The sequence below is a fragment of the Phoca vitulina genome, unplaced genomic scaffold (assembly GCF_004348235.1).
Source record: "Phoca vitulina isolate PV1807 unplaced genomic scaffold, GSC_HSeal_1.0 scaffold14, whole genome shotgun sequence".
Classification (NCBI taxonomy): Eukaryota; Metazoa; Chordata; class Mammalia; order Carnivora; family Phocidae; genus Phoca; species Phoca vitulina.
The window spans coordinates 43,437,011-43,451,883 of NW_022589717.1; the positions used below are offsets into that span (position 1 = coordinate 43,437,011).

Genomic DNA, 14,873 nt, shown 5'->3' on the forward strand with positions numbered 1-14,873 from the left:
AGGAAAGCTATTCTCTTCTGAAGGCAAAAATAAACTGTATTTTTCAGCTGGTGAACAAACATGTTTGTGGGTAGATCACTTTGTGCCCGAGCTCTTTTCACACCTCTATAGGATTTACCTGAGAAGGGGCACTGCAGGAAAGCCCAGACAGCTCGCTGATTCGCGCAGCAGCCGTGGGGTTACTGGAGCTGATGAGGACGGGAGGACTGATCTCCATGGAGTGGCGGTTCTGGGGTGCCTGGGAAGATTTGCTGGCCATAGTGAGAGACGTGAAGGAGTGGCGCTTTTTGGTGTTCTTCTTGGTGTCAGAGTGCTTTGGGGCATTGCTGCTCGGGGCTGCTGCCGAAGTACATTCTCCAGCATCAGCTCCTGGCACAGGAGGCTTATCCCATTCTATCAGCTGCTTAGCAGCCGAGTTAAACTGCAAAGCAAGAAATCGACACAAGACGGTTACACAATTCTCAAGGACGCGCTGAGATTTATTTTCAACCAGCTTTTATCTAAAACTGAACATCACTGCTTTAGAGTTTGCATGTGCAAGTATGCCTTTTCTTCCACGTGAGATGTCTTTTATCTCAATACTGGGATTTCATTATATTTGTCACCAAGAGATGTTAAATCAAGAATAAACCATTCTAATTCAAGACCAACAAGGTAAAAAAAAAAAAAAATTTCCCCAAGAATTTTCAGAATATCTAATTTTAAAATTTGCCAGTTGTAACAAATGAAGATTCGTTTCAGCTCACTGATGAAATCTAAAGAAGAACAATTAAAAGGGTGCATTTGTCTGACTGAATACTCTGTTGCCTGATAATGGCCGGGTATTTGCTCAGAGCACAAGTGAACACTGAAGGGGCAACTTTTGGGTTTGGTAAAAATGGGCAAGACAACAAAGAATGAAACCATTATATGTTAACTCATGCACTGCCACATAAATTAACCTCCTGCTTCAGTGAATTTGGGGAGAAGTTCACAAAAAAGTTGGTAGACATTCTTGATAATCTGTTTGTCATGTCATTGCATCAGTTCTTTTCATACGTGCTGACAGTTTAAAATCATAAGGGGGTAAAACATGAAGTCCAAGTTCTATTGGCAAGCCAACTTGTCTATTTGAAAAGTTTTCTGACTATAAAGGGTCCAAGGCGTCAAAAGCTGCGCACCGGGCTGGTAACACCAGCAAGAAAGGAAGGAACACAAAATTTGTTTTCCCTGAGGTATAATAAAATGTTTCCAGAAAGCTGCAATAATAACAAGCTGTACAGAACTTAACTAGATATTACAGTAAAATAGGAAATCACTGAGCAGTTAACCTCTCATAAAAAAAAAATTAAGATGAAAAATAATAGACTTCTTAAAAAGGTAATGTAGGTAAATATTAAGGATAATAGGGATTTTCTCATCTCAGCTTTCCATGGTCAGCTCTTCACAAGTGCCCTTAGATAAAATACCATCACCAAATGCTATTTTCCACCCACCTAAATGGTTAGGACCATGTCTCCTCACCCTGTGGATGAGAACGTCCTACTGAAAGAATGGAAATCCTGTCAGTCAATATTTAACAAAGTGAACTTGCCCCGGCACAACTGGCCGCTCACAGAGCTGTACTAATTGCAGCTCAGTAGCCAGGGCTTCTATAGATGATTGCAAATTGATTAACAATTTGTTCCTGTGGCTCCCCAGGGCCTTGAATTCATCTGGCCTGTCTGATCTACAATTAGTAGGATACATCTTTTTCAAACATGAGCATGCATCTCCTTCAGACTTCAAGGATTTTTTTCCACATGATAAACTTTCAAGAATAATAGGCAGTCATGCCACCATTAACACCTATCAATGCCTGAAGTATCAATGGCAGGAGAAAGAGGACTGTAAGGACTCTGTGTTATGTGTTTAGGAATGAAGAAATGAGGTACTTATATTAAAGGGTGGCCTTATTATAACATTAGAATGGCATTTGACCAAGAGACACAGAATTTACAAATCCTACCTTGGTCTAGCCATCTCACCCTCTGGTGGTCCCCAAGAAGACCAGATGCCCAAAGGAAGAAATGTAATGTTTTATTACTACGGTGAGAGTGGTCCAAACTTGAGCAATGCCAGAAGAAAAGGAGTCAGAAAATGCCTTCTAATATAAGCTCATTTAGATCCCAAGGCACAAGTCCTCAAAGCATGACTTAATCTATACGCTGGAATCTGACCAGTTAACTGAGACCTCATGTTGCGTTGAGTAAGAAATAGGGAAGGAGCTGAGACTTCCTCCTCATTAAGGCCAAAAATAGGAATTGAAAAAACTATCACATCTACTTGATATCTTAGTTAAATTAATCCTGGGATCAAATCATAGGTTCCATTAGTCATGTCTGCTTTGAAACAGTCTGAAATATTACCATAGTCTAGTCCTGTTCTTATGTAGCCAAGTGTCGGTTACAGTTAATATTGTATTAAAATTTTAGGTTTCTGTATGCTGTGTTCTGGAATAAACATAAGAAATAAAGTATTGTTCCCTATATTTCCTGCTGTTTTTCTCATTATAAAAATACTGGGTGCTTCCCTCATATCTTTTTCTGTATCACATATTTTCCATTAAAATAAATACACATTGATCACATGTCACATGCTGGATAATGTGCTGGGTGCTAGAGATCTAAAAACAGACATATAAATAACACATGCGGTCTGTATTTTCCTGTCTTGCTTCTTTCATTCAACAATATACTTTTTGAGATTTATCCATCTGGCTCTATGATTCAGTCTTTTTTTTTTAAGTGCTATGCAATATTCCATTGTGCAGATACACTACAATTTACTTATGCATTCTATTGCTGATTTATATTTGGGGTCCCCTTCTTTCCCCTTCTCTCTCCTCTCCTTCCCTTTCTCCTTCCATCCTATACATTTTGGCTATTAAGAGCAATGCTGCCGGGATGCGTGGGTGGCTCAGTCAGTTAAGCATCTGCCTTTAGCTCAAGTCATGATCTTGGGGTCCTGGGATCGAGCCCCACACTGGGCTCTCCACTCAGTGGCGAGTCTAGTTCTCCCTCTCCTTCTGTGATCTCTCTCACTTGCTCTCAAAAAATAAATAATAAGATCTTTTTTTAAAAAAAGGGGGGGTGTCTAGGTGGCTCAGTCGGTTAAGCGTCTGCCTTCAGCTCAGGTCATGATGCCAGGGTCCTGGGACTGAGCCCCACATTGGGCTCCCTGCTCAGAGGAGAGTCTGCTTCTCCCTCTCCCTCTGCCCCTCCTCGTGCTTGTGCTCTCTCTCTCTAATTAATAACAATAATGATAAAAATCTTAAAAAAAAAAAAGAACAATGCTGCCATGAATAATCTTGTATTTTTTGGTGGACATAGCACTCATCTGGATACTGGATATATGCCTAGGAGTGGAAGTGCTGAACTGCTGGGCCACACAGTTGGCATGTTTAGAAAAATAAATCTACATGCAGCAGTACGTGCATACAGGCAGACACATCATGGTATGGTGGGAACCAGTGAACTGCAGACCAAAGACAACAGTTCTGGTCCTCATCCATAAAACGAGGAAGCTGGAGCCAATCATCTTTTTTGTCTCTTTTAGCTCTCCACATGTGTAATGCATTATCTCACTTTAAACAGATATAATTCACTTTTCTATTTCACATCTTTCATTTCTATTCCTCTAAATCACCTATTATATTTTTCCCGCATTTCATTTTTACACACGGGCAGTCATATTTGTTAGCAGAATGCTGCCATAATTTAAAATTACTTTGGACTTCTGAAGCAGCAGAGGTTAGTACTAAAAAATGCTATCTGCTGCCTTTATAAGTCCCAAAGAAAATCACAAAGTCAAGACTATTTGGTAGAGGCATTAAGTAAATTGGGCAGAAACTTAAAGAGACTTTTATTGTAAGTGTAACTTAACCTTCAGTAACAACAGGAAAGCAAGGATCTGACGGCTTTTAATGGAATTTTGATAACATTCATTTATAAACGTTTGTTTGAGCTCACTAGTGTAGGCTTTCTGTGACATTTATCTAACCATGACCTTTAAGTTTAGAAGTGCACTTATCACCTGCAAAATAAATTTGTATCCTAATATACCTTCTTCCAAGCACTTGGTAAGGAATATCTGATGAGACCTAGGTTACCTACAAGGTAAAATTTAGTACACTGGAGCTCAAGCAGGGACAAATGGGATTTGTTAATCTCTTAAAACCGTAATATCCGTTTTTGGGAAACTCTAAAATTTAGATGGAGTATTATCAGAAGTATAAATAAGTATGAGAAAGGAAACACTGACAAAATATTGATAATAAAAATAATAACAAGGCAGCTTAAGAAATATCAAAATAATCTGTGTGTGTTGCATAGCTGTGTTCTTTGCTAAGGAGAATATGACCTTTTTAAAAGATGGAACTTACATTTTTTAAAGAGAAAAAAATTTTTTAATGAAAACTTAGTTCAATAGTCACTATTTGATAGGAAGCTTTACAGATGAATCAGTCCAGTTTTTTAGCACCAGAGAATATAAACAGTAGGTCTGAGGAAGGAGCCTATTCTAATTCACAATCCACTAAGCTGTCCCTTGAACGTAATAGGTTTTTTAAGAAAGGCAAAGAAACTTTTAAAAACATGGTATAAAAGTAACGTATGTTCATTATTTCTACAAAGGAAATAGTACAGAATAATATGAAGTAAAAAAGTGAAAAGCCTCAGCCAGTTTCCCACATCTGTCTCCCCTCAACTCATTTCCCAGATGTATCCAAGCTTAACAGTTTAGAACATATCCTTCCATATATTTTCTTTTTTTTTTTTTTAAAGATTTTATTTATTTGAGAGAGAGAATGAGATAGAGAGAGAGCATGAGAAGGGGGAGGGTCAGAGGGAGAAGCAGACTCCCTGCTGAGCAGGGAGCCCGATGCAGGACTCGATCCCAGGACTCCAGGATCATGACCTGAGCCAAAGGCAGTGGCTTAACCAACTGAGCCACCCAGGTGCCCTCCTTCCATATATTTTCTATGTAGACACTGTTAAATGTGCATCTATTTTATTAATTTTTAACACAAATGAAACCAAGTAGTATATACTACTCTCTTGTATAACAGCATCTCATGAACATATTTCTGTATCAGTAGAGACAGATGGATAGCATGGTATTTCATTATATAGAGACGTCCTCATTTAATGTATCTTGGCATGCTTGTGCAGGCATATGCACAGGTGAACTCCTAAAAGTGAACTTGTTAGATCAAAGTATAGGCTTAAAACACTTTTGAAGGATATTGCTGAATTGTGCTCCAAAAAGGTGTCAATTTTCATCACCTCCAACGTTGTATTTTTTACTGCAATATATTGGACATATACATTGTGTAAATTGAAGGTGTACCTCCAACAGTCTATTAAAAAGTCTCTGTTTCCCCACATCGTTAACAGTATTAGGTATTATCAATCATTTAAAAAATATTAGTTGGAGAGGGAACAAACTATATTATACTATAGTTTTAATTTGTATTTCTCTATTTGTTAATGAGATTAAACATCTATTTTTTTTTTCTCTAGGACTTGCTTATTACCATACTTTAGCCACTTTTCTGTTGGGTTGCTACTATTTTTCTTACAGATCTATAACTGTTCTTCATATGTTATATAAACCATTCTTTAATATAATATGTGTGTATGTATATATATACATATATATCCATCAAATTAGAAATATTGTTCCAATTTGTTAACTTGATATGTTTGTTATACGTACCTTTTTATTTTATGTGCAAAATTTATCAATCTTTTCCATTATGTCATCTCAATTTACCATGCTTTATTTAATTTTTAAAAGATTTTATGTTTTTAGACATTTTACTTATTTTTTTGAGAAAGAGAGAGTGGGGGCGCACATGTGAGTGGGAGGTTGGGGGGCAGAGGGAGAGAGAGAATCCCAAGCAGGCTTCACAACCAGCATGGAGCCCAATGAAGGGTTTGATCTTACAACCTGAGGTCATGACCTGAGCCAAAATCAAGAGTCAGACACTTAACCGAATGAGCCACCCAGGTGCCCCTGAAGATTTTATTTTTAAGTAATCTCTGCACCCAATATGGGGCTCAGACTCACAACCCTGAGATTAAGAATCAGATGTTCCACTGACTGGCCAGCCAGGCGCCCCTCAATTTACTATGCTTTAAAAATTGTATCCCATTATTTTAGAAAAGAAAATCATTTTTTTTCCTAGTATTTTTATGGCTCCTTCTTTCCTTCCTTCCTTTTTTTCTTTCTTTCTTTTTACATCTCAGTCTTCAAACCATGTGTACATTTGTGTAAAGAGTAAGGTAAGGATAGCACCATGTTTTTTCCACATGGCTCAGGAGCTGACCCATCACTGTTACCTAACAGTACACCTTTTCCTCACTGGTTTGAAATGCACCTTCATAAAGCCATGTTTTAAAAAGATACTTTAGTGTTCTGCATTGTTAGGTCCAGTGTTCCTTCCCCAGAGAGTTAGACACTTTAAATAATACCAGTGAACAAATGCTACAGGATCTAAATTCATGCCATTTGCCTCCTCTTAGCAGAAACAAAAGTATTTTGCCTCACGTTATACTCCTTTGCAAAATGTTTTTACATAATGGTAATGAGGAATTTGTATTTCCATTAGTCTTTTATTCTTCCCTGCATTTAGGTAACAAGATATTTGGTTTTGGATGATCCAAATACAAAAGCAAGCTCAGTCTTCATTTATAATAGAAGACTCCCCCACAAAAAAGGAATAATTAGAAAGACTGAAGGGATTACTAAGGAGTCTTTTTAAATTGATCTCAAAGCCTCCCTCAGCCAACAGCTCCTTTTAGGACTCTGTAAATATTTGTTGAAAGAATAAAAATGTCACTCTCTTAGAACTATCAAGCTCTCTACACCAGCACTGTCCAACTGAAGTATAATATGAGCCGCGTGTATAATTTTAAAATTTTCATAGCCACATTTGAAAAGATAACAGGTAAAATTATTTTAATAATATATCCTTTTTAATCCAATTTATCCAAGATATTATCACTCAACATGTAATCAACATAAAAAAATTACTAAAATAGGGGTGCCTGGGTGGCTCAGTCAGCTGAGCCTCTGACTTGATTTCAGCTCAAGTCATGATCTCAGGGTCATGGGATAGAGCCCCATGCCAGGATCTGTGCTTAGCACGGAGTCTGCTTGTCCCTTTCCCTCTGCTTCTCCTCGCTCTCTTACACGCACGCACTCTCTCTAAAATAAATACTTAGAAAATAAATAAAATAAAAATTTTAAGAATAAAAAAAATTATTGAAATAATTACATTTTAAAAAAAATCCAGTGTGTATTGTATACTTATAGCACATCCCAGTGTGGATGGACACATTTCAAGTGCTCAGTAGCTATGTGTACATAATAGCACAGCTCTAGACTCTCAGGGATTTCTGAGGGGAGAGGAACTGCACCCAAGGTGGCTGTCTCTTGAGGCTCATTAAGCACAATGAATTTGCTGAACTGAGAAAGGAGGACTGAAACTTCTCCCCTGACCTCCCTTGGCCCACATTCCTGAAGCCTCTTGGGCCCTGAAACAGTTCGCTAGTAACACGTGTTACTCCTTTACGCAGCAGGGCAGTGAGGAACACAGACTCAATACAACCTTTATGATGTCCCACCAAGGGAAAAGGATTTTCAAAGTAACTGCCCCACTGCACTAGGTTAGGAAGGTGAGACATCAGCTACTTAGTTCCTTGCTTATTTTCATCATCTTCACCTCTGCTGGCCCCAACTGTTAAAAAATAAATAAACTAGAATTTTCTTTTTCAGGTTTTTGATTCTGAAATATAAAGGACAAATGTAGTGTTCACTTCATTGAAAGCCTAAAAACAATTTTAGCTTAGTGAGCTGAATAAGGATCGTTCCAGAAAACCATAGGAAAAGCTGGGAACGTAAAGTTGAAAGGTCTGGGTTGGAGTCAGGTCTCTCCTTACTGGCCAAGTAACCTTGGGTAGACCATTTAAATTCTATGGCTTGTTTCCTTAGCTGTATAAAATGGGGAAGGTGAAATCAGTCTGCATACCCCCAGTAAAAATGAGTACAGGTTAAGTGCTCTGTAACATGTAAAGCTCAGGTTATTCTCACTATTCAGGGAGGGATCCCAGCTGATCCTTCACTTGCTCTGTTGCCCTGGGCAAGTCACTTTATCTTGTGTGTGTCTCCTATGTGCTATATTTAACATGAAGTTGGACTTAACGATCTGTAAAGTTTTATTCCTATATAAAGTACTGATACCTTTTCTCAACCCAAAACAAAAATACCCCATTCAAAATACTCAGAGGCAGAAACCTCTTTGTCAAGCTAGAGCCCTCAGATCCACGGTAACCACAATCAAACCTAATGGAGCTCGTTCAGTTTTGTTTTGTTTTGTTTTGTTTTGTTTTGAGTGACTATAATAAGCCTGGCACAGTACTGTTTAGGGGAAAGGGGGACAACACAGACACGCCTCCTCTGACTTGTGAGAAAAGAGACCTTGGAAATAGCACGATGGATTTCTAATATTAAGAGTAGGAGGTGCAAAATTCACATGTCAACAGAGCTAGGGCAGGTGAGGTCAATGAGTGAAGGCCAGACAGAGACCAACAGGAAACAGTGGACTCTATGGTGCCCTGGGGAGTGTGGGTCCTCTCTCAAGAGGCAGCCGCTTGCTGGTGTCAGCTGATTTTTTTTTTTTTAAGGAAAGCTAGAAATTTAGGCCTATGTAAAATCTCCTGATTTTTGTATCTTAAGAATTAAAACAAACCCACTCTGCAAGCCAAGCATGAAAGTCCTGTGGGGTCACACTAGTTGGCATTCTCTGACCTAGGGAAGAAAAAGTACGGAAGATACCAAAGGTAGGAGGAAAAGCAAAAGGCTCTCAGCATTTCAGGCTACAGAAGGACCTTGCAAAGTTTCCCAGACCAACCAACCAACCAACCAATACCCCAGAAATGAAAAAGGCAAGGAGTTTCAGGAAGATTAAGAATGGTGGTTGTGATGGTTAATACCATGGGGGGGGGGGGGGGAAGAAAAGAAAAAATAGTGGTAGATGTCACTGGAATGATAAAACAACAAATAAGAGCTCAGAAAAGGCAGTTAGTTGGCAGCTGGAAGGGCAGTTTCAGGGACTGAAGTAGCCAAAGGCTAATTGCAGGTGATCAGAAAACAGGCACTGAGCAGGTGTAAGTGATTCTTGGGAGAATTTCGGCAGGGAAAGGAAGGAAAGAGGTAGAACCATAACTTGAAGGGAATGCAGTCAAGGAAAAGAGTTTTGAGGTGAGCAAAAAGCTGCTCATTTTCCTACATTAAGGGGGAGACAGAGGGGAAAGCAAATAACTAAAATGCAAAACAGAAAAAATGTACATGATGTGACCAAGTTCCTGGAGAATGAAAGGCCTGGGAGGAGGAGAGAGAAACTGCCAAGTAAGAGAAACACTTCATCCACCAAGAGGGGGGGGGGGGGGGGGGGCAGGAGGAATGTGAGCGGCACATATGCAGAAGGATTTAGAGAGAGAGGAAAGCTCTACCCTGAAGGTTAACGCTAAAGAGGCAGTCATACCTGTTATTTCTGAAGCAACAGATCTATAATCTTATCATGAGGACAAGGAGAGAGACCAATGGATAATTTAAAAGTTGGGCTCAGTTCAGTTCTCTGTGCTTATGACTCTAACAATACACTAGGTTTGTGTGTGTCTCTATTTGGTATTTGTTCACCAAAAGCACACCACAAATAAGAAACATCTATAAACCAAAAGGATACAATCCAATGACACATTTCATTTTCAAGGACCTCATTACCAGATGTTGTAATACTACATCTGGAATATGTATCAGGAGGTTAAGAATATGCAATTGTCATTAATTTCTAAGTAAAAATCTGTCAGTGTCAAATGACACACGGACAGAAATTCCATAGTGATACGTAATCAGTTAATAAACCAGTGAACAAATATTTCTCCTGCCCGTACCTGAAGAGAGTGTGTGTGTGTGTGTGTGTGTGCGTGTGTGTGAATGTGTGAAGCAGTGGGAGGTGAGAAGGGGTAGGGAGGAAGGCTAATCACCAAGAAGGAATCTTACACAGAGAAATACCGAGAATATTGACCATCATGACTTTGCACTTTTGTTTAAGATCTTCCTTCTCCTCAGCATATAGAGAAATTTTTCCTTCACACATGTGAAGCCTAATAGGTGCACTGCCGCTAAACACTGTTTTTTTAAAGATTTTATTTATTTATTCATGAGAGACAGAGAAAGAAAGAGAGAGAGAGAGAGAGAGAAGCAGACTCCCCGCGGAGCATGGAGCCCGATGCAGGACTCAATCCCAGGACCCCAGGATCATGACCTGAGCCGAAGGCAGACGCTTAACCGACTGAGCCACTCAGGCGTCCATTAAACACTATTTTAAAAGGAATACTGTTTTACAACACTTAGAAAAAATTTTCCAGAAATACATTCGATTTCATTCTAGAGAAGCTTGTTCCCAGTGGTTTAATAATCAGGATGCTTCTGTTCATGCCACTTACACACCACACACGCACACAAATGCGCAGAAGAATATAGAACATTCATTCAATCTTCTTCAGGATACAAGAAAGGACTTAACCCTTGGTTAATTAAAATCAATCTATTTTGCTTCTTAAAGCCTTAGTGACTTCCAAATTTAGGATGTGTACAGTAATACAGTAAAACTTTAATAAATAATAATCACATTTAAAAGGCCTTAAAGTATGATGGTTTTAATTAACTTGTGGTTTTTCTTTTAAAAAAGGCAACCTCAGGTATTTGAAACTGTTGAATAATGAGTCATTTCTGAAAATTAACCTTTTAGGTGTTAGAATTTGAAAAGCCGTCATTATTCTTGATGAAAAATCAAAATGTCCTAAATACTTTTTAAGCAAAGCTTGCTAATAACAGTGGTTCTGTACCAGTATTAGGAACACTAGTATTACAGGTGCTGGAAGGCTAGTGCAGGGCAGAAGTGTGGGGCAGCAATGGACAGCAGAATACGGACCACAATTCACTTCTCAATTACTGGCTGTGTGTCCCTAAACAAGACACTTTAGTTTAAAAGAGGGGGGAAAATTAGCTATATTATGATTTTAGCTACCAGAATGTTTATTATGTAGTCAAAAAACCTGATGATTAGTAGTACTATAAGAATGTAAAGAATGGCAAAATCATGTGTGTAGTATCATTAAAGCATAAGGGGAAAAAATGGAAAGGTATTTATCAAAATTATATGTGATGGGACTAAGGGTTATTTGTTTCCTTTCCAACTTTTCCACAATGTGATTATATTACTGAAATAAAATCATTAAAAATATTCTTTATGTAAGATGTGGCTCCCAAGGACACAGGAAAACATTAAATCATCTACACATGTAATTATACTCTTAGCATGTGCCATATCTATAATGGTACGAACTGAGTATCATAGAAGTTCGAAACAAGGAGGAGGCTGTTCTGTTCTGTTCTATTTCTGCAGAGGAGAATTAGAAAAGAAGGACTTCAAGAGAAATGACAGTATTCATCTGGACCTTGAAGAAAGGGTCAACTTTCTACAGATAGTTGGACAAAGAAATATCCCAGATGAGCTGTAAAGGCAGCAATTCTAAGGCATGCTTTCCAGGAACAATCAGTAGATCAACTTAGTGAGGGCCCTGGGTATGTCTAGGGGGATGTGGCCCCCTAATAATTTAAGGGTCCCATGCGGAATCATTGTGAATGTTAGACATGAGTTGGTCATTATCCTCAGCCTCTGATGAAGGCACTACAGGAGACCTGCATTTTTATGTTCTTTAAAGCTACTCAGAGTACTGGAAACCGTCCATTTATGCAGTGAGAATTCAATAAACATTAACCGATCTTTAGAATCTCAGCTCCCTGAGTGTTTTCCTGATAGAAAACAAAAAGGAAACTCTTAAATTAGAAAGAGGCTGCTGAATAATAGATGGAGCATAAACTGTCTTAAATATTTAGTTCTTTATCTAATTTAAAGGCCTCTTTGTCAGACTGAGTCTAGTTAAGTTGCCTCTAGCCATCTATATTAAGCAGTTCTTCTTGGACTCCAGAGGAGACCCTCTTTTGCCTTTAGAAATTCAGAAACCAGTGCTCATTTTTCCCTCTATCATTGTGGCAGAACAAAAGGCAACAATTATTTTTGTTTTTGTTTTTTTCCTAGACAACAATTATTGTATCAAGCTGATAAGAAAACATGCACAATGAGACAGAGCCCACAGTGCTAAAAAACAAAAAAAGGTATTACTGCAATGTGTTCCGTTATCAGAATTAAAAATTAAAAGGGTGAAGGAAACATCAAAACGAAGCAGGTATTGCTAGGAGAGCTATTTAAAATGCAGCCAGGATGCCATTAAGGAAGCAAGGCTTATGCATATCCCCACCTGAAAAAAAAGATGAACTTTAAAATATAGGTCACTGCCAAACCATAAGCATCCTGGAGTATCAGCTGCAACTCTGCGTTTCAAGAGAAATGAACTTTTTTCTTTTAGACCTTTTGCTTAGTGATAGCCTTTAGCAACTAATCATATAGAGATAAGAATAGCTTCAGTTTTTCAGCATCAATTATAATTCTTGACAATTTTTGTGGCTCTATTGGAAATCCTCACTTTGCCTAAGCCCTCTTCTTTTCTCCCCACTTCAAAATACATTTTCAATGCCCTACAAGAGTCCACTGTGCTCTGTCATCTCCTCAGTGTTTTCGGGTTGCAGTAATAGTCCTCTTGGTCCAGAACCTCCCAACTCAGTTGAGGTTCAGGCTCTGTTTGGGTGTCCTATGTTGCCAGCCTTTGTAAGATTTCCTGTTTTGTCTCTGGTGAGCACACAGTCTGTTAAAATGGGTAGCTCAGTCTCTTTCTGGAACTCTTGCTGGTTTTATATATAAAAACTATGGAACTTTGTCCTGCAAATGTTTGTCATGCTGACTGGCCATTACTCAGGATAACTTACAATTGAACTGGCCTACTGGGGCTCTTCTGAAATTCCTAAATTGGTTTATCTGTGCAGCCAACTGAAAGAGGTTTAAGATAAAACAGCCTAAGTGGGAAGCTTATTTTCATTGATATTTCAAGGCCTCTAAATGTATAATTACTTCCAAAACTGCTTCCTTGCAGAATGCTAACTTGAAATTAACCAAGGCTAATTCTGAGCTGTCTCAGAGACTTTCTAAACTGGAGGAGTCTTCCAAAGGCTCATCTGTCGTCTCTGCTTGTATTCCCTGTTCCTCTTCCTGCTTGCCCACCACCTCTCTATCCTTCACTAGCTGAACTTCCTTGCAATAATGACTCAGATCCTGAGCCACCAGCTTTTGCCACTCCCTTTAAGGTTAAACCTAATGAAGGTGGTTCAGGGACCCCCCATATGTGACCTCTACTCCTTGGACAAAACCAGAACTCCGAGCTATTACTAAAGAGTTCCCGGATCCTAAATATAATCCTATAAGCTTTGCGAAGGAATTTAACCTAGCGATGCAAACTTAACAGCTAGGTTACTCCAGTCTTTACCAACTGATTCACATGCTCATTGGTGAATGTAGAGCTAAAGAATGGATGGACATAGTAAATTAGAAAAATCCTCTTGAGAATTTCAGTAAGTGGAGAGCAAGTGACCAATCGAATGTTCTTAAACTAGCAAAAAAACTATAATGAGATTCCTAAACTTTTTCCTAAAACTATTGACTGGAAAAAGATTCAACAAGGTACTCAAAACCTAATGAAGATGTTTATGATTACTCTCCCTGAAAGAATCTAAAAACAATATTCTTGTCTAGATTCAATTAATTATGAAATGTCCACCCTTTTTAACTCAACCTTCCTGAACAGGTTCAATGAAGAACTAACTAAGCACACTTGTTTAACCTAAGCAGCTTAACTGAGCCATTATGGATCCTCACAGGCTAGTCAACCTGCCTGAACAATTAGCCAGATGATCCAAAGAAAAAAGCCACCCAAGTTTTAAGTACCCAGATTCAAGCCACCCAAATAGTGATCTTACAAACACAATACTTAACAACCAAACTTGCCTTCCAAAATCTACCAGGCAAGCCATCCCTTAAAGGCATCTGCTACTACTGTAAAAAGCCCAGACACTGGAAAAAGTTTTGTTTACCACGTAAGAGGCTCCTATAAGACCAATAGCCTCTGAAACCGTAATTCCTCCCAGGGATTCCAACCTAAATACTCCCAACAATAGGGATGCTCCAAGGATCAAAAGGGGATTTTCCCCATGCTTTTGACTAACTCCCTGGGGAAAATAGACTTACCCATTGGGAATGAGGTAACTAAAGCTCTAAGAGACACTGGAGCCACACTCAGTCCTCATTCTACCTGAATTATGGTCTAAAAATGTAACTGATATTGGCTGCATTCATTATGTACTACCGATAAAAATATAAATTGATGAAAATAAGCCCCTGCTTAATATTCACCAATTAAATGCAGAGGCTACTCAAGGAATTAAGCCCATTATTGAGGAATATGTTAAGCAAAGTCTCACTGTTTCTCATACAAGTCCTTGAAACACTCCTATCCTGTCCAAAAACCTCATGGAAGGGGATGGAGGTTTGTCCAAGATCTGAGAGCAATAAGCAACACAGTTATACCTCCACACCCAGTTGTGCCTAATCCTCCCACCTTGCTCTAAGCCATACCACCAGAAAGTAAATTCTTTACAGTTATATATTTCTGCAGTGCCCTTTTCAGTATTCGTATCAATTCCAGAAGCCAGTTCCTATTTGCTTTCATTTGAGAGGACAACAACACACTTGGACAGTAATGTCTCAGGGTTACACTGAGAGTCCAACCTACTTTTCTCAAAACTTAAAGACAGACATCACCAATAAAGAGTTT

At 38.7% G+C, this 14,873-nt stretch overlaps 1 protein-coding gene across 2 annotated transcripts in view; it reads right to left on the minus strand.

Annotated features, from left to right (window-relative positions):
* The window catches only part of SH3RF1 (SH3 domain containing ring finger 1), a 178,342-nt gene that overhangs the window by 39,407 nt on the left and 124,062 nt on the right, over positions 1-14,873 (minus strand). For both annotated transcript variants that reach the window (XM_032413171.1, XM_032413172.1), the window contains exon 5: positions 119-421. In XM_032413171.1, the coding sequence (XP_032269062.1) occupies positions 119-421 (303 nt within the window). The remainder of the gene's footprint in view (positions 1-118; positions 422-14,873) is intronic.